The sequence below is a fragment of the Engystomops pustulosus genome, chromosome 10, assembly GCF_040894005.1.
Source record: "Engystomops pustulosus chromosome 10, aEngPut4.maternal, whole genome shotgun sequence".
NCBI lineage: Eukaryota > Metazoa > Chordata > Amphibia > Anura > Leptodactylidae > Engystomops > Engystomops pustulosus.
Window position 1 is genome coordinate 95,938,322 of NC_092420.1, and position 17,564 is coordinate 95,955,885.

At 43.8% G+C, this 17,564-nt stretch overlaps 1 protein-coding gene across 16 annotated transcripts in view; it reads left to right on the plus strand.

Moving 5' to 3' along the window:
• Positions 1 to 17,564, plus strand: part of NFIA (nuclear factor I A) — a 381,842-nt gene that overhangs the window by 324,269 nt on the left and 40,009 nt on the right. For 13 of the 16 annotated variants that reach the window (XM_072128277.1, XM_072128276.1, XM_072128283.1 and 10 more), the window contains 2 exons: positions 5,002 to 5,180; positions 13,328 to 13,493. In XM_072128277.1, the coding sequence (XP_071984378.1) occupies positions 5,002 to 5,180; positions 13,328 to 13,493 (345 nt within the window). The remainder of the gene's footprint in view (positions 1 to 5,001; positions 5,181 to 13,327; positions 13,494 to 17,564) is intronic. The other 3 variants (XM_072128287.1, XM_072128273.1, XM_072128275.1) reach the window with 1 other exon arrangement.

Genomic DNA, 17,564 nt, shown 5'->3' on the forward strand with positions numbered 1-17,564 from the left:
TTTGCTTTAATATTTTAGTGTTCTGGATTTTTTTTTTTTCTAGATACAGGTGCAGGTATTTCAATTCAGACACTTAATACATCGTCGCTTGTGTTTTTAATTTACGTGTCAAGTTTTCCCCAAATTTTTTAAAAACATTGTTTGGATTTTTGATACTAACGTTCTAAACAATTCATATGTTTATACGTTTTTACTTTTAATTAAATGTATTGAATAATTTAATTTATTGATTTAATTTTGTTATATCTTGATTTGTATTTTGTCGTGTTTTTATCTTTTTTTATATTTAATATTTGATATTATTGTTTGTTTATTTTTATAGCAACTGAAAAAACTCTTTAAAGGAATCTCCCATCAGAATCCATGATGATAAACCAGGGACATTACTTGTATATCCAGACACCAGGGCGGTGCCTGTAACTTTTATAGTTATGTTAAGGATTCTGAAAAGCATTACCAGAGCTCCTCTATGCTGTAGCTTCACAGTCTGTTACACTGTCTCCACCCACCTATTCCTTCTGCACTTCCCCCTTCCATCTGCCTTATGTTATCACAGGGGAAAGTGCTCATGCCCAGTGTAACAGCCTGTAAAACTACAGCATAGAGGGACTCTGGTAACACCCCCAGGACCCTACTGACGGATTAACATAATTTTAAAAGTTGATATTAGAAGGGAGGAGGCCATGGATAACGTATATAAGGAGATCCCGCAGTCCCGGTGCCTGGATCTATGAGTAATGTCCCTGGTTTATCAGGATGGATTCTCATGGGAGATTTCATTTAAAATGATGATTATTTTTGGAAGATGTACACGCAGCCCAATATTAGAATGCAGCACATGTCTCACAGTTCTAGATGCTGGATTTTAGATTTGGTTCAATATTTCACTATTTTTGGCCACCTGTTACTTCACCCCATACATTTATATTATAGTTCTGATGGATCTGGTCTAATCTTACCCCCTGCCCCTTATCCTGACCACAAAGATGGGAGACGAGTTGTCAGGAGTCATTGGGGCCCATGTATCACGAGTCTGGCTTATTGAGACATTTCTTGGCTTTTCTGCTGTGGTTATTTTGTATTGATACGTGTGGTGTCTGGTCTATAGTGAATTTGCTACTTTTTAATTACAAAATTGGCAAATAGTCTCCAAAAGTTGCAATCAGTTCCGAGCTGATTTCTACGCCTGGTGAGGGGCAGCTGTAGATTTGCGCCAAAATTTGTAACTTTGTTGTAACTTTTTAAAAAAGTCACAACTTTCACATGTGGATTCAGGTGATAACTCAGGGATTGCTGCAAGTAACTAGACAATGGGGAACTTTGAAAGGAGACGGTTTTAGGCGCAAAAAAAGTTGCAAAGGAGCACAAGCGCCATGAAAAGTCTCAAACGTTAAAGAAAAAGGCTAAGCAAATTTTTGATACATGTCCCCCATTGTAATTTGTGGGTGCTGGGTTGCAGTCATGTTGGAGCGCCCCCACCTGGACCACCCAGTGCAGTGTCAGACTTGTCTATACGACTCTATGTGAAGATTGTCACGTGGCTCTAATAATAAAAATTGGGGAACAAAATGACACAATGATAAACTGATTTGTGGTTGAGCCATAAATGGCGCCATGATGAGGTCACCTCCCTGCAATCACTACTTCTCATCGGGCCACCGGCATCGTGTGACCTCTACATCAAACATCCATGAACCTGGGGGGTTGTATCGTCACCTGCCCTGAAGGGGATCAGATCTCATTAAACATTTTGGCTTTCATACAGGGGGCGCATTGTGCTGAGCGCCGCACGTCACCCTGTGCATTATGTATAAAGACAACGCTCAGGATTCAGTTATTTTATGTCGCTTTTGTCTTGTCATGTTCTGGTTTATACCTGTAGATGACCTCAGGGGTGAACATACCATAGATGAATGGAGCACATTGGGCCCGCTGCCAAATATTTTATTTTTTTAGCCGTAAGGGAGAAAGAAGATGCAGAACCTTTAAGTCCAAACTATAATCTGAGGTGCAGATCCAGAGGAAGGAAATAATACATGAGTTGGGTGCAAATTGGACAATATTAGGGAGATATTACTTCCCTTGATGGACTTGTAGGATTCATGGATCCCATAGTAGTCTTATGGACAGTCAGTAGGATTAATGGATCCCAAAGTAGTTCTATTGACTGTCGGTAGGGTACATGGATCCCATTGTAGTCTTATGGAATGTCCCTAGGATTCATGGATCCCATTGAAGTCTTAAGGAGTGTCAGTAGGATTAATGGATCCCAAAGTAGTCCTTTAGACTGTCGGTAGGGTACATGGATCCCATAGTGGCCTTATAGACTGGTAGTAGCGTACATGATCAGAGTGATGGTATCAGTAGGGTACATGCAGCCATAGCAGAATAATGGACTATCAGTAGGGTCCTTATCCCCATAGAACATTGATGGACTATCAGTAGGGTCCTTATCCCCATAGAACATTGATGGACTGTCAGTAGGGTCCTTATCCCCATAGAACATTGATGGACTATCAGTAGGGTCCTTATCCCCATAGAACATTGATGGACTATCAGTAGGGTCCTTATCCCCATAGAACATTGATGGACTATCAGTGGGGTCCTTATCCCCAAAGAACATTGATGTATTATCAGGAGGATCCTTGTCCCCATAGAACATTGATGGGCTGTCAGTAGGGTCCTTGTCCCCATAGAACATTGATGGACTATCAGTAGGATCCTTATCCCCATAGAACATTGATGGACTATCAGTAGGGTCCTTGTCCCCATAGATCATTGATGGACTATCAGTAGGGTACATGGTCCCCATAGAACATTGATGGACTATCAGTAGGGTCCTTGTCCCTATAGAACATTGATGGACTATCAGTAGGGTACAGGGTCCCCATAGAACATTGATGGACTGTCAGTAGGGTCCTTGTCCCCATAGAACATTAATGGACTATCAGTAGGATTCATGGATCCCATAAAACATTGCTGGACTGTCAGTAGGGTCCTTGTCCCCATAGAACATTGATGGACTATCAGTAGGGTACATGGTCCCCATAGAAAAATGATGGACTATCAGTAGGGTACATGGTCCCCATAGAACAATGATGGACTGTCAGTAGGGTCCTTGTCCCCATAGAACACTGATGGACTATCAGTAGGGTCCTTATCCCCATAGAACATTGATGGACTGTCAGTAGGGTACATGGTCCCCATAAAACATTGATGGACTATCAGTAGGGTACATGGTCCCCATAGAACATTGATGGACAGTCAGTAGGGTCCTTGTCCCCATAGAACATTGATGGACTATCAGTAGGATCCTTATCCCCATAGAACATTGATGGACTATCAGTAGGGTCCTTGTCCCCATAGATCATTGATGGACTATCAGTAGGGTACATGGTCCCCATAGAACATTGATGGACTATCAGTAGGGTCCTTGTCCCTATAGAACATTGATGGACTATCAGTAGGGTACAGGGTCCCCATAGAACATTAATGGACTATCAGTAGGATTCATGGATCCCATAAAACATTGCTGGACTGTCAGTAGGGTCCTTGTCCCCATAGAACATTGATGGACTATCAGTAGGGTACATGGTCCCCATAGAAAAATGATGGACTATCAGTAGGGTACATGGTCCCCATAGAACAATGATGGACTGTCAGTAGGGTCCTTGTCCCCATAGAACACTGATGGACTATCAGTAGGATCCTTATCCCCATAGAACATTGATGGACTATCAGTAGGGTCCTTGTCCCCATAGATCATTGATGGACTATCAGTAGGGTACATGGTCCCCATAGAACATTGATGGACTATCAGTAGGGTCCTTGTCCCTATAGAACATTGATGGACTATCAGTAGGGTACAGGGTCCCCATAGAACATTGATGGACTGTCAGTAGGGTCCTTGTCCCCATAGAACATTAATGGACTATCAGTAGGATTCATGGATCCCATAAAACATTGCTGGACTGTCAGTAGGGTCCTTGTCCCCATAGAACATTGATGGACTATCAGTAGGGTACATGGTCCCCATAGAAAAATGATGGACTATCAGTAGGGTACATGGTCCCCATAGAACAATGATGGACTGTCAGTAGGGTCCTTGTCCCCATAGAACACTGATGGACTATCAGTAGGGTCCTTGTCCCCATAGATCATTGATGGACTATCAGTAGGGTACATGGTCCCCATAGAACATTGATGGACTATCAGTAGGGTCCTTGTCCCTATAGAACATTGATGGACTATCAGTAGGGTACAGGGTCCCCATAGAACATTGATGGACTGTCAGTAGGGTCCTTGTCCCCATAGAACATTAATGGACTATCAGTAGGATTCATGGATCCCATAAAACATTGCTGGACTGTCAGTAGGGTCCTTGTCCCCATAGAACATTGATGGACTATCAGTAGGGTACATGGTCCCCATAGAAAAATGATGGACTATCAGTAGGGTACATGGTCCCCATAGAACAATGATGGACTGTCAGTAGGGTACATGGTCCCCATAAAACATTGATGGACTATCAGTAGGGTACATGGTCCCCATAGAACATTGATGGACAGTCAGTAGGGTACATGGTCCCTTGCTATATGACAATAAGTCAGTGCTTGCTCGGAGTTGCGGGTTCGGTACAGTTGGAGGCCGTAGTGTTCAGTCCTTGTTGTAGCGCTTACATTAGGGTTACATTGTATTTCTGTTACATCCATTACCCAGCATCCTCCAGGGGCCGCCTCCATCTTATGGGTCATCATAAGACAATATTTGTCGGCCATACGAGGCGGCCTGTGAGCGGCGCGGGGAGCTGTGAATTGTCCCTGGGATGACCTGTGGATGACAGAAGCCGTCACACTGAGCGTATACATTGTATCAATGCGCCTTTGTTACCGTCCTGATTGCGATGGATATTTGTTTTTAGAAGAAGCTTCAGACCTTTATGTGAACTGTGAACGTCTTACAGCGAATGCAGATAACAGCCGCTCTCTTCTCTCCCCACAGCCAGTCCGCATGCACCGCCATCAACTTTACATTTCCCGACGTCGCCCATCATCCAGCAACCCGGGCCGTACTTCTCTCACCCAGCAATCCGCTATCACCCGCAGGAGACTCTCAAAGAGTTTGTCCAACTTGTCTGCCCAGAAGCCGGTCAGCAGGCTGGACAGGTGGGGTTCCTAAACGTAAGGACTGATTTTTATACTACAGAAGTGTCTGCCCCGAAATGTTACATCTATACAAAGTCACAGCCTGTATTACACTTACTCACTATTCTACTGGTGCAGTCACTGTACATACATGACATTACTTATCCTGTACTGACCCTGAGTTACATCCTGTATTATACTCCAGAGCTGCACTCACTATTCTGCTGCTGGTGCAGTCACTGTGTACATACATGACATTACTTATCCTGTACTGATCCTGAGTTACATCCTGTATTATACTCCAGAGCTGCACTCACTATTCTGCTGCTGGTGCAGTCACTGTGTACATACATGACATTACTTATCCTGTACTGATCCTGAGTTACATCCTGTATTATACTCCAGAGCTGCACTCACTATTCTGCTGCTGGTGCAGTCACTGTGTACATACATGACATTACTTATCCTGTACTGATCCTGAGTTATATCCTGTAATATACCCCAGAGCTGCACTCACTATTCTGCTGCTGGTGCAGTCACTGTGTACATACATGACATTACTGATCCTGTACTGATCCTGAGTTATATCCTGTATTATACTCCAGAGCAGCACTCACTATTCTGCTGCTGGTGCAGTCACTGTGTACATACATGACATTACTTATCCTGTACTGACCCTGAGTTACATCCTGTATTATACCCCAGAGCTGCACTCACTATTCTGCTGCTGGTGCAGTCACTGTGTACATACATGACATTACTTATCCTGTACTGATCCTGAGTTACATCCTGTATTATACCCCAGAGCTGCACTCACTATTCTGCTGCTGGTGCAGTCACTGTGTACATACATGACATTACTTATCCTGTACTGATCCTGAGTTACATCCTGTATTATACCCCAGAGCTGCACTCACTATTCTGCTGCTGGTGCAGTCACTGTGTACATACATGACATTACTTATCCTGCACTGATCCCGAGTTACAGCCTGTATTATACCCCAGAGCTGCACTCACTATTCTGCTGCTGGTGCAGTCACTGTGTACATACATGACGTTACTTATCCTTTACTGATCCTGAGTTACATCCTGTATTATACTCCAGAGCTGCACTCACTATTCTGCTGCTGATGCAGTCACTGTGTACATACATGACATTACTTATCCTGCACTGATCCCGAGTTACAGCCTGTATTATACCCCAGAGCTGCACTCACTATTCTGCTGCTGGTGCAGTCACTGTGTACATACATGACATTACTTATCCTGCACTGATCCCGAGTTACAGCCTGTATTATACCCCAGAGCTGCACTCACTATTCTGCTGCTGGTGCAGTCACTGTGTAGATACATGACGTTACTTATCCTTTACTGATCCTGAGTTACATCCTGTATTATACTCCAGAGCTGCACTCACTATTCTGCTGCTGGTGCAGTCACTGTGTACATACATGACATTACGTATCCTGTACTGATCCTGAATTATATCCTGTATTATACTCCAGAGCTGCACTCACTATTCTGCTGCTGGTGCAGTCACTGTGTACATACATGACATCACTTATCCAGTACTGATCCTGAGTTATATCCTGTATTATACTGCAGAGCTGCACTCACTATCCTGCTGCTGGTGCAGTCACTGTGTACATACATGACATTACTTATCCTGTGCTGATCCTGAGTTACATCCTATATTATACCCCAGAGCTGCACTCACTATTCTGCTGCTGGTGCAGTCACTGTACATGCATTACTTATCCTGTACTGATCCTGAGTTACATCCTGTATTATACTCCAGAGCTGCACTCACTATTCTGCTGCTGGTGCAGTCACTGTGTACATACATGACATTACTTATCCTGTACTGATCCTGAGTTACATCCTGTATTATACTCCAGAGATGCACTCACTATTCTGCTGCTGGTGCAGTCACTGTGTACATACATGACATTACTTATCCTGTACTGATCCTGAGTTACATTCTGTATTATACTCCAGAGCTGCACTCACTATTCTGCTGCTGGTGCAGTCACTGTGTACATACATGACATTACTTATCCTGTACTGATCCTGAGTTATATCCTGTATTATACTCCAGAGCTGCACTCACTGTTTGGATGTTACTAAGGAATAGACTCCTCCAGCAGAATAGTGAGTGCAGCTCTGGGGTATAATAAAGAATGTAACTCAGGATCACTACAGGATAAGTAATGTCATGCATGTACACAGTGACTGCACCAGCAGCAGAATAGTGAGTGCAGCTCTGGGGTATAATACAGGATATAACTCAGGATCAGTACAGGATAAGTAATGTCATGTATGTACACAGTGACTGCACCAGCAGCAGAATAGTGAGTGCAGCTCTGGGGTATAATACAGGATGTAACTCAGGATCAGTACAGGATAAGTAATGTCATGTATGTACACAGTCACTGCACCAGCAGCAGAATAGTGAGTGCAGCTCTGGGGTATAATACATGATGTAACTCAGGATCAGTACAGGATAAGTAATGTCATGTATGTACACAGTCACTGCACCAGCAGCAGAATAGTGAGTGCAGCTCTGGGGTATAATACATGATGTAACTCAGGATCAGTACAGGATAAGTAATGTCATGTATGTACACAGTGACTGCACCAGCAGCAGAATAGTGAGTGCAGCTCTGGGGTATCATACAGGATGTAACTCAGGATCAGTACAGGATAAGTAATGTCATGTATGTACACAGTGACTGCACCAGCAGCAGAATAGTGAGTGCAGCTCTGGGGTATAATACAGGATGTAACTCAGGATCAGTACAGGATAAGTAATGTCATGTATGTACACAGTGACTGCACCAGCAGCAGAATAGTGAGTGCAGCTCTGGGGTATAATACAGGATGTACCTCAGGATCAGTACAGGATAAGTAAAGTCATGTATGTACACAGTGACTGCACCAGCAGCAGAATAGTGAGTGCAGCTCTGGGGTATAATACAGGATGTACCTCAGGATCAGTACAGGATAAGTAATGTCATGTATGTACACAGTGACTGCACCAGCAGCAGAATAGTGAGTGCAGCTCTGGGGTATAATACAGGATGTAACTCAGGATCAGTACAGGATAAGTAATGTCATGTATGTACACAGTGACTGCACCAGCAGAATAGTGAGTGCAGCTCTGGAGTATAATACAGGATGTAACTCAGGATCAGTACAGGATAAGTAATGTCATGTATGTACAGTGACTGCACCAGCAGCAGAATAGTGAGTGCAGCTCTGGAGTATAATACAGGATGTAACTCAGGATCAGTACAGGATAAGTAATGTCATGTATGTACACAGTGACTGCACCAGCAGCAGAATTGTGAGTGCAGCTCTGGAGTATAATTCAGGATGTAACTCAGGATCAGTACAGGATAAGTAATGTCATGAATGTACACAGTGACTGCACCAGCAGCAGAATAGTGAGTGCAGCTCTGGAGTATAATTCAGGATGTAACTCAGGATCAGTACAGGATAAGTAATGTCATGAATGTACACAGTGACTGCACCAGCAGCAGAATTGTGAGTGCAGCTCTGGGGTATAATACAGGATGTAACTCAGGATCAGTACAGGATAAGTAATGTCATGTATGTACACAGTGACTGCACCAGCAGCAGAATAGTGAGTGCAGCTCTGTAGCATAATACAGAATTTAATCTTTTATTTCTTAGTAAAATGCTGATGTGTAACAAGTAACTCAGCAGAATTGTGATTGCAGCTCTAGATGTGATTGGTGTAAAAACATTACCCATAATATTAATAATCTGCACTTGCCTAAGACATTGATATCATCTGCAGTTACTCTGTACCTCTGATAATTTGGGTACATTACAGGTTTTTAGTATATTTAGTGATATTTTGGCTGTTTTATTGCTGTGTACATGAGTCAGTTTTGCGGAGCTGATAGTTTACAGTCCCCCAAATGAAATGATTGCAGATCGCTATTAAAGGGGAGGTGGGGGAGGGGGCGATGGGATAAATTAGGGAAATGAAGGAATGAGGCTGCTGCTAAATGATCTCTAACGAGATGTGGGGAGACAGATGCTGCGGGTCTGGATGTTATTTATATGTGTGGGTCGAGGGCTCGAGTTCTCGTTGACCAGTACTTGAACCCGACATACCTCACGTCCAATTTCTTACACTCGGTATTTATCTGTCTGGCGGATCTATGAATGCGAGAAACTGAGACGTGGTAACGATTCCGAGGCCAAGTCTCAATCTGGGGAAGAGCAGTCACTAGCAAGATTTTAACGTGAATTTTGAATTTTTTTTTTCAAAAAATTCTTTGTTCTGACCTGTATTTTCCACTCCTCATAAAGGAGTTAAAGTCATGTAATAGCCCTAGATCCAGCAGCTGGAGAAAACTGCCCTGCAGATGAACCCATAGCATGATAGACAAATTAGCATAATTTTACAAGTTGATTTTAGGATGATGACATGTATGACAAATATAAGAAGATACCATAAACCGGGGACATTACTCCTAGATTCAGGCACCAGGACTGTGGGAATCTTCTTATATTTGTCATCCATGGCCTTATTCCTCCTAAAATCAACGTTTAAAATTATGCTAATGAGTATAACTTGCTATGGGTTCATCTGCACTGCAGTGTTCTCCAGCTGGTGAGGAGTGTAACATTGATAGTGAATTCACTTACCCCAGATTGAGACTCGGCCATCTAAAATTATGTTAATGAGCCAGAAGGGCTCCTTGGGGTGGTGAAAAAGGCCCTCTGTGCTGTAGCTTCACAGGATGTTACACTGTCTCACCCTCCACCCTGCTCCATCAGCAGTTTCCCCGCCCTCTTCCTGATGTATTCTTAGAGTGGAATGGCAAAGGGAGCAGGGGAAAACAGTATAACAGACTGTGAAGCTGCAGCATGGAGGGGCTCTAGTAACACCCCCAGAACCCTTCTGGCTTATTAGCATAATTATAAAAGTTGATTTTAGAAGGAAGGAGGCCATGGACAACAATTATAAGAAGATTCCCACAGTCCCGGTGCCTGGATCTAGGAGTAATGTCTCTGGTTTATCAGGATGGATTTTCACAGTAGATTTACTTTGACAATTTCCAGTTAATATGTTAGAAATCCTGCAGCTCAGATTCCCTCCACTATCCGTTTGTCTTGTCAGACAGTCAAAATGGATTAACAGATGTCTTGCAGCATCAGACTACACAAGGTCTGGGTGTAGTCTGTAGCCATGGAGACCCACAGCTCTTTATTGGAGCTGTGTACAGAATATAGTAAGATATAATATAATGAGGCTTTTTACATACAGGCAGTCCCCTACTTAAGGACACCTAACTTACAGACGACCCCTAGTTACAGCGGACCCCTCTGCCCACTGTGACCTCTGGTGACCTCTCTGGATGTTACTATAGTCCCAGACTGCAATGATCAGCTGTAAGGTGTCTGTAATGAAGCTTTATTGATAATTCTTGGTCCAATTACACCAAAAATTTTGAAACTCCAATTGTCACTGGGGCAAAAGAAAATTTTTTTTCTAGAACTTCCATTATAAAATATACAGTTTCGACTTACATACAAATTCAACTTAAGAACAAACCTCCAGACCCTATGTTGTATGTAACCCGGGGACTGCCTGTAGTTACTTTCTTTTTTATTCTAGAAGCTTGGGAAAAATAACAAAAAACATTGGTTGCAAAAGTCTACACACCCTTAAAAAAAATTGCAGTGTTATATCTTGAATCTACATGGATCAGATCACACAATGGGGCTTATTTACTAAGGGTCCGAACGCCGCACTTTTGTTGGGTTTCCCGACGATTTCCGTTTTGTGCCGAATTGCCCCGGGATTTTGGTGCACGGGACCGAATTGTGGCGCAATGGTGCTGGCATGCATGCAACACAAATGGGGGGGGCGTCAGACAACCGACAGATGTGGACAAACCGCGGAATTTAAAAACGCAATTATGTCGCAAGATCAAGCACTTACATGCACCGGGAAGAAGAAGGTGAACTCCGGTGGACCTCGGGGCAGAAGCGACGGATGCAGGAACTCGGGCGCACGATCTTCATGACCCGAATCCTCGTCGGACAACGCACCGCGGGGTCGCGACAGGCCTTATTATGGTGATACAGTCAGGGGCTGTAACAGGAGCCCGTATCAGCGCCGCGAGGGACAATCCATCCCGCGACTTGTCAGGTGGACACATAACTGCCTCCATTATGGAAGTTATAAAGACTCCACTATAGGATTTTATGGTTTGGACTAAGCACTGTAGTCCAATTTTCCGGTCTCGCCGATCGCTATCGCTCTTCCCCGCGGAGCGCGCTGCATGCGGGATGAGATTCCTGTTTGGCGGATCAATTTGTTTGACTGTTGTCAGAACTGATATTGTCAGACATTGCGAGCGCTCGGCCTCCTAAATTCTATTGCTCCATAAATTAAACGTTCTGCTCGGCCTCATAAAATGTTAAATATACAGTTACGCCGGCGCAGCCGAGACGGGCGCGGAGATGGAAGTTTATTCCATTCCTGTTCCAGGATAAGTGATTCTAAGCGAAGGGATCAGATTTACGACCTGGCCAAAATATCCGCAGCGGAATATATCACTCAGGTGGACGATACATTGTAACAAAACACCTGCGGGGAGGGACACTGACCACCAGGGCCGTCCTGACGTCAGCGCAATCACTCTGCCACGGAATGACCTGTAGTCACAGATTACACAGAATTTATGTAGCAAGAAATCATCGATTTACACCCCAGCGCTGGGGAACAGTCAAAAATCTATTGAATCCGGCGTCAGATAAAACAATAGAACACGGATATTTAATGTGGAACTGAACACGAAGCTACGGAACAGGAACTTTATTTCCATTTGGACTTTGAAAATCCTTTAATCTGGAATGCAATATTTTCCAGCAAAGAAGAAGCAAAATATTGTCCAGAAAGTCTCATAATCCACCACAGAACCGCAATATATTGTAGGTTTCGGTCAGAAAATAAAATTGAGCCCTGAGCAACTAATAGAATGTTAAAGGGAACCTGTCACCAGGGACCTCATTTTCACTAAAGACAGGTTACAGAAGCCCCTCACACCTGCAGTGCACAGATGACTTTCTTCTTTCTTTAAGCATTTTAATAACAATATAATTGTGTGTTATAACTTACCTTGCACCCTGACAGAATCCTCTGTGTAGTCCCAGGGGTTGGGCTTTGGTTTGGATGCACTTCCCAAAGCAACATGTGACTTGTCTGTTCTGCTCACTCCTCAGCTCTCAGCCCCCACCTTTATGCTCCTGTACAGCTCCTCCCTTCACAGAGCTCACAGCCTGGAGAGCTGACATGAGTGAGGAGGGAGGAGCTGGGTGGGGTGGGGGCTGAGAGCTGAGGAGTCTGCAGCACAAGCAAGTAACATCTTGTTTTTTGAAATGTATCCAAACCAAAGCCCAACCCCTGGGACTACAGAGAGGATTCACGCAATTATATTGTAATGCAAATGTTTAGAGAAAGCAGAAAGACAGATGTGCACTGCAGGTGTGAGGGGCTTCTGTAACCTCTTTTTAGCGAAAATTAGGTCCCTGGTGACAGGTTCCCTTTAAATATCTATAAACCAAAAATCCTGATAACCGACGCGTCTTCTGCTTTGCAGAAGAGGAAAATATTTTCATGGAACCAAAAAATTTTTTACTTTTTCCCTAATTACACTGTGAAGGTCATTTAACCCACCCTCCAATAAGCAGGATTTACAAATATTAGATATTATTGTTAACATAATAGAAGGATGTGAACACTTGTGCAACCAATCCTTTATATTTTTCACCTTAATCTGAAATAATAAAAAAAATTAGCAATTAGTGAATAATTTAGATTTTTTTACATTTATCTTTATACAATGTATAAAACTGCTCTGTTGACGTATGTGTCTCCATGGTTACAGACTACAATCACACCTTGTAGTCTGATCCTGCAGTCGTGTGTTACAACCTTCCATCTGTCTCCTCTTGCAGGGTGGAAGCGGAATAGAGAATGAATGTAGGATATCTATATAGGATAGATAAGAGAGATAGAGTAAAGCATAGAGCACTAGTGTGGGGGGGGGGTTATAAAATGCGGCACCACCCCCTTTAATATTGTCATTATTTTTAGGTCTGCTGTTCTTTGACTTTAGTGTTTTGTTGCTCCACAGCCCAATGGTAGCAGTCAAGGCAAGGTGCACAATCCATTCCTTCCTACTCCCATGTTGCCACCACCTCCTCCGCCACCAATGGCCAGGCCTGTGCCCCTGCCAGTGCCAGACACAAAGCCTCCAACTACGTCTACAGAAGGAGGAGCCACATCTCCCACTTCTCCGAGTAAGTAATTTGTCCCCTTGCAGAATATATTTTTTTATTTTACCGATTTTTCTAATGAAATATCTCTGTTGACTTTGTCTCAGTCTACACAGTAAAGCTAAAAAGTGACCGTACAAGACACAAAGTGTCAGCTGGTTTTGGAATAATTCCGATTTTTTTCCTTCTGTTTTATGCAATTTATGGGAATGAACCATGTACATAGATTGATACAGTCAACTGGAGGAGAGGGGGTACAGCCCCATTCCCAGAGACCACGAAATGACGAGGAGCTTCATACATGATTTCATACGTGCCTATAGGGTTTGGTTTGAAGCTTTTTCCCCATCTAGGGGACAGTTAGTACAATAGAGTGGTTGCCTCTTATAAAAACCTTTCCCCTCAATTATGTTGAAATGGCTCTGCAGATAATGTCCCAGTCTACACACCACATCTAAGAAGTGATCTACAGAAAACAGAAATGTCCGATGGTTTTGGAATATATCATAATTGTTTGCATATTTTTGCTTCTGGAAGCTACATTGTTAATGGACAATAGAAGGTTTGTAGATCGATACAACTTCCTAAAAGAGAGGGAGCACAGCCCCTGCACATGAGCCCAAGGAGTAACAGGGAGCTCCATACATTATATCCATTCCCCATCCCTGATGATGTTCGTACAATATGGTTTTCCTCCGTCTCTCCTGTTTACCTTTCTCCTGAATGATAATGAGATGGCTCTGCAGATACTGTCACAGTCTACATACATTATATATACATTATATCTGTTCCACTAGGGTTGGGTTTAATTCATATTCCCCCATCTCAGATGCTGTTCTTACAATAGGTCTTTCCATTGTCTCTTCTGTTAACCTTTCTCCTGAATGATATTGAGATGGCTCTGCAGATACTGTCACAGTCTACATACATTATATATACATTATATCTGTGCCACTAGGGTTGGGTTTGATTCATATTTCCCATCTCAGATGCTGTTCTTACAATAGGTCTTTCCATTGTCTCTTCGGTTAACCTTTCTCCTGAATGATATTGAGATGGCTCTGCAGATTCTCTCACAGTCTACATACATTATATATACATTATATCTGTACCTCTAGGGTGTGGTTTAACTCGTATTCCCCATCTCTGATGCTGTTCATACAATAGGTCTTTCCTCTTTCTCTTCGGTTAACCTCTCTCCTAAATGATCATGAGATGGCTCTGCAGATTCTGTCCCAGTCTACACACTAGAGCCAAGAAGTTATCTGCAGAAAACAAAAATGTCTCAAGATTTTGCAATATTTCAGGATTAAGTTTTTTGCTTTGGCAACTGCAATGTTTGACATTTAATTGGCAAAAACAATCCATGGATGGATGCAGTCATCAAAAAGAGAAGAAGCACAGCCTCTACCCCAGAAATCAGGGAGCTGGGATACATAACGTCATCTGGGAATGGTTTCACTTCTTTGTGATATCTAGGCTGACAGCAATGATGTCTGGTATCATCCGTCTCTTCTGATAACCATATCCACTAATGGTAATGAAATGACTCTGCAGACCATGCCCCAGTCTAAACAGCAAAGATGTAATCTGCAGAAAAATGGAATCGGGATACTTGGATAAACTCTGGAATATTTAGAAACTTGGAAGTCCTAGTCGGCCATTCTTGTTTATCTATAATCTGTAATATCAGGTTCTCCAAGTCGATCACCTGTACAATGAGGGGATTGCACTTCCCACGGATTTTGTGTGAGCCCAATCTCCGCTGTTTTCCTAGTCAGGCTGAACTTCCTGGGGCTCCGTTCACATCATTTATTTAAAAGCTTCCAAAAAGTGAAGACTTTCATATTCTCCACATTCACATAACGCGGCTTGAATTTATTATCAGAAATACCTGAGGTTAGACTTGCAGAAGAGATTCCTAGCAAGGAGGAATTAATAATAGAAGTGGACATGAAAGAGAAGATATTTCTTATCCTTACTGAAACCAGAAGATATGTGTAATATAAGAAATAATGTACATACAGTACTGACCATGTATCAATATTCAATAAGTAGAGAGTAGTGACAGAATGCAGCCTATCCCTCACTAGAGAGCAGCTGTCCTATCAATGAGAATACAGCCTATCCATCACTAGAGAGCAGCGGTGCCATCACTGAGAATACAGCCTATCCATCACTAGAGAGCAGCGGCGCCATCACTGAGAATACAGCCTATTCATCACTAGAGAGCAGCGGTGCCATCACTGAGAATACAGCCTATCCATCACTAGAGAGCAGCGGTGCCATCACTGAGAATACAGCCTATCCATCACTAGAGAGCAGCTGTGCCATCACTGAGAATACAGCCTATCCATCACTAGAGAGCAGCGGTGCCATCACTGAGAATACAGCCTATCCATCACTAGAGAGCAGCTGTGCCATCACTGAGAATACAGCCTATCCATCACTAGAGAGCAGCGGTGCCATCACTGAGAATACAGCCTATCCATCACTAGAGAGCAGCGGTGCCATCACTGAGAATACAGCCTATCCATCACTAGAGAGCAGCGGTGACATCACTGAGAATACAGCCTATCCATCACTAGAGAGCAGCGGTGCCATCACTGAGAATACAGCCTATCCATCACTAGAGAGCAGCGGTGCCATCACTGAGAATACAGCCTATCCATCACTAGAGAGCAGCGGTGCCATCACTGAGAATACGACCTATCCATCACTAGAGAGCAGCGGTGCCATCACTGAGAATACAGCCTATCCATCACTAGAGAGCAGCGGCGTCATCACTGAGAATTCAGCCTATCCATCACTAGAGAGCAGCGGTGACATCACTGAGAATTCAGCCTATCCATCACTAGAGAGCAGCGGTGACATCACTGAGAATTCAGCCTATCCATCACTAGAGAGCAGCAGTGCCATCACTGAGAATACAGCCTATCCATCGCTAGAGAGCAGCGGTGCCATCACTGAGAATACAGCCTATCCATCACTAGAGAGCAGCGGTGCCATCACTGAGAATACAGCCTATCCATCACTAGAGAGCAGCGGTGCCATCACTGAGAATACAGCCTATCCATCACTAGAGAGCAGCAGTGTCATCACTGAGAATACAGCCTATCCATCACTAGAGAGCAGCAGTGACATCACTAAGAATACAGCCTATCCATCACTAGAGAGCAGCGGTGCCATCACTGAGAATACAGCCTATCCATCACTAGAGAGCAGCGGTGCCATCACTGAGAATACAGCCTATCCATCACTAGAGAGCAGCGGTGCCATCACTGAGAATACAGCCTATCCATCACTAGAGAGCAGCGGTGCCATCACTGAGAATACGGCCTATCCATCACTAGAGAGCAGCGGTGCCATCACTGAGAATACAGCATATCCATCACTAGAGAGCAGCGGTGTCATCACTGAGAATACAGCCTATCCATCACTAGAGAGCAGCGGTGCCATCACTGAGAATACGGCCTATCCATCACTAGAGAGCGGTGGTGCCATCACTGAGAATACAGCCTATCCATCACTAGAGAGCAGCGTGCCATCACTGAGAATACAGCCTATCCATCACTAGAGAGCAGCGGTGACATCACTGAGAATACAGCCTATCCATCACTAGAGAGCAGTGGTGCCATCACTGAGAATACAGCCTATCCATCACTAGAGAGCAGCGGTGCCATCACTGAGAATACAGCCTATCCATCACTAGAGAGCAGCGGCGCCATCACTGAGAATACAGCCTATCCATCACTAGAGAGCAGCGGTGCCATCACTGAGAATACAGCCTATCCATCACTAGAGAGCAGCGGTGTCATCACTGAGAATACAGCCTATCCAACACTAGAGAGCAGCAGTGCTATCACTGAGAATACAGCCTATCCATCACTAGAGAGCAGCGGAGCCATCACTGAGAATACAGCCTATCCATCACTAGAGAGTAGCAGTGACATCACTGAGAATACAGCCTATCCATCACTAGAGAGCAGCGGTGCCATCACTGAGAATACAGCCTATCCATCACTAGAGAGCAGCGGCGCCATCACTGAGAATACAGCCTATCCATCACTAGAGAGCAGCGGTGCCATCACTGAG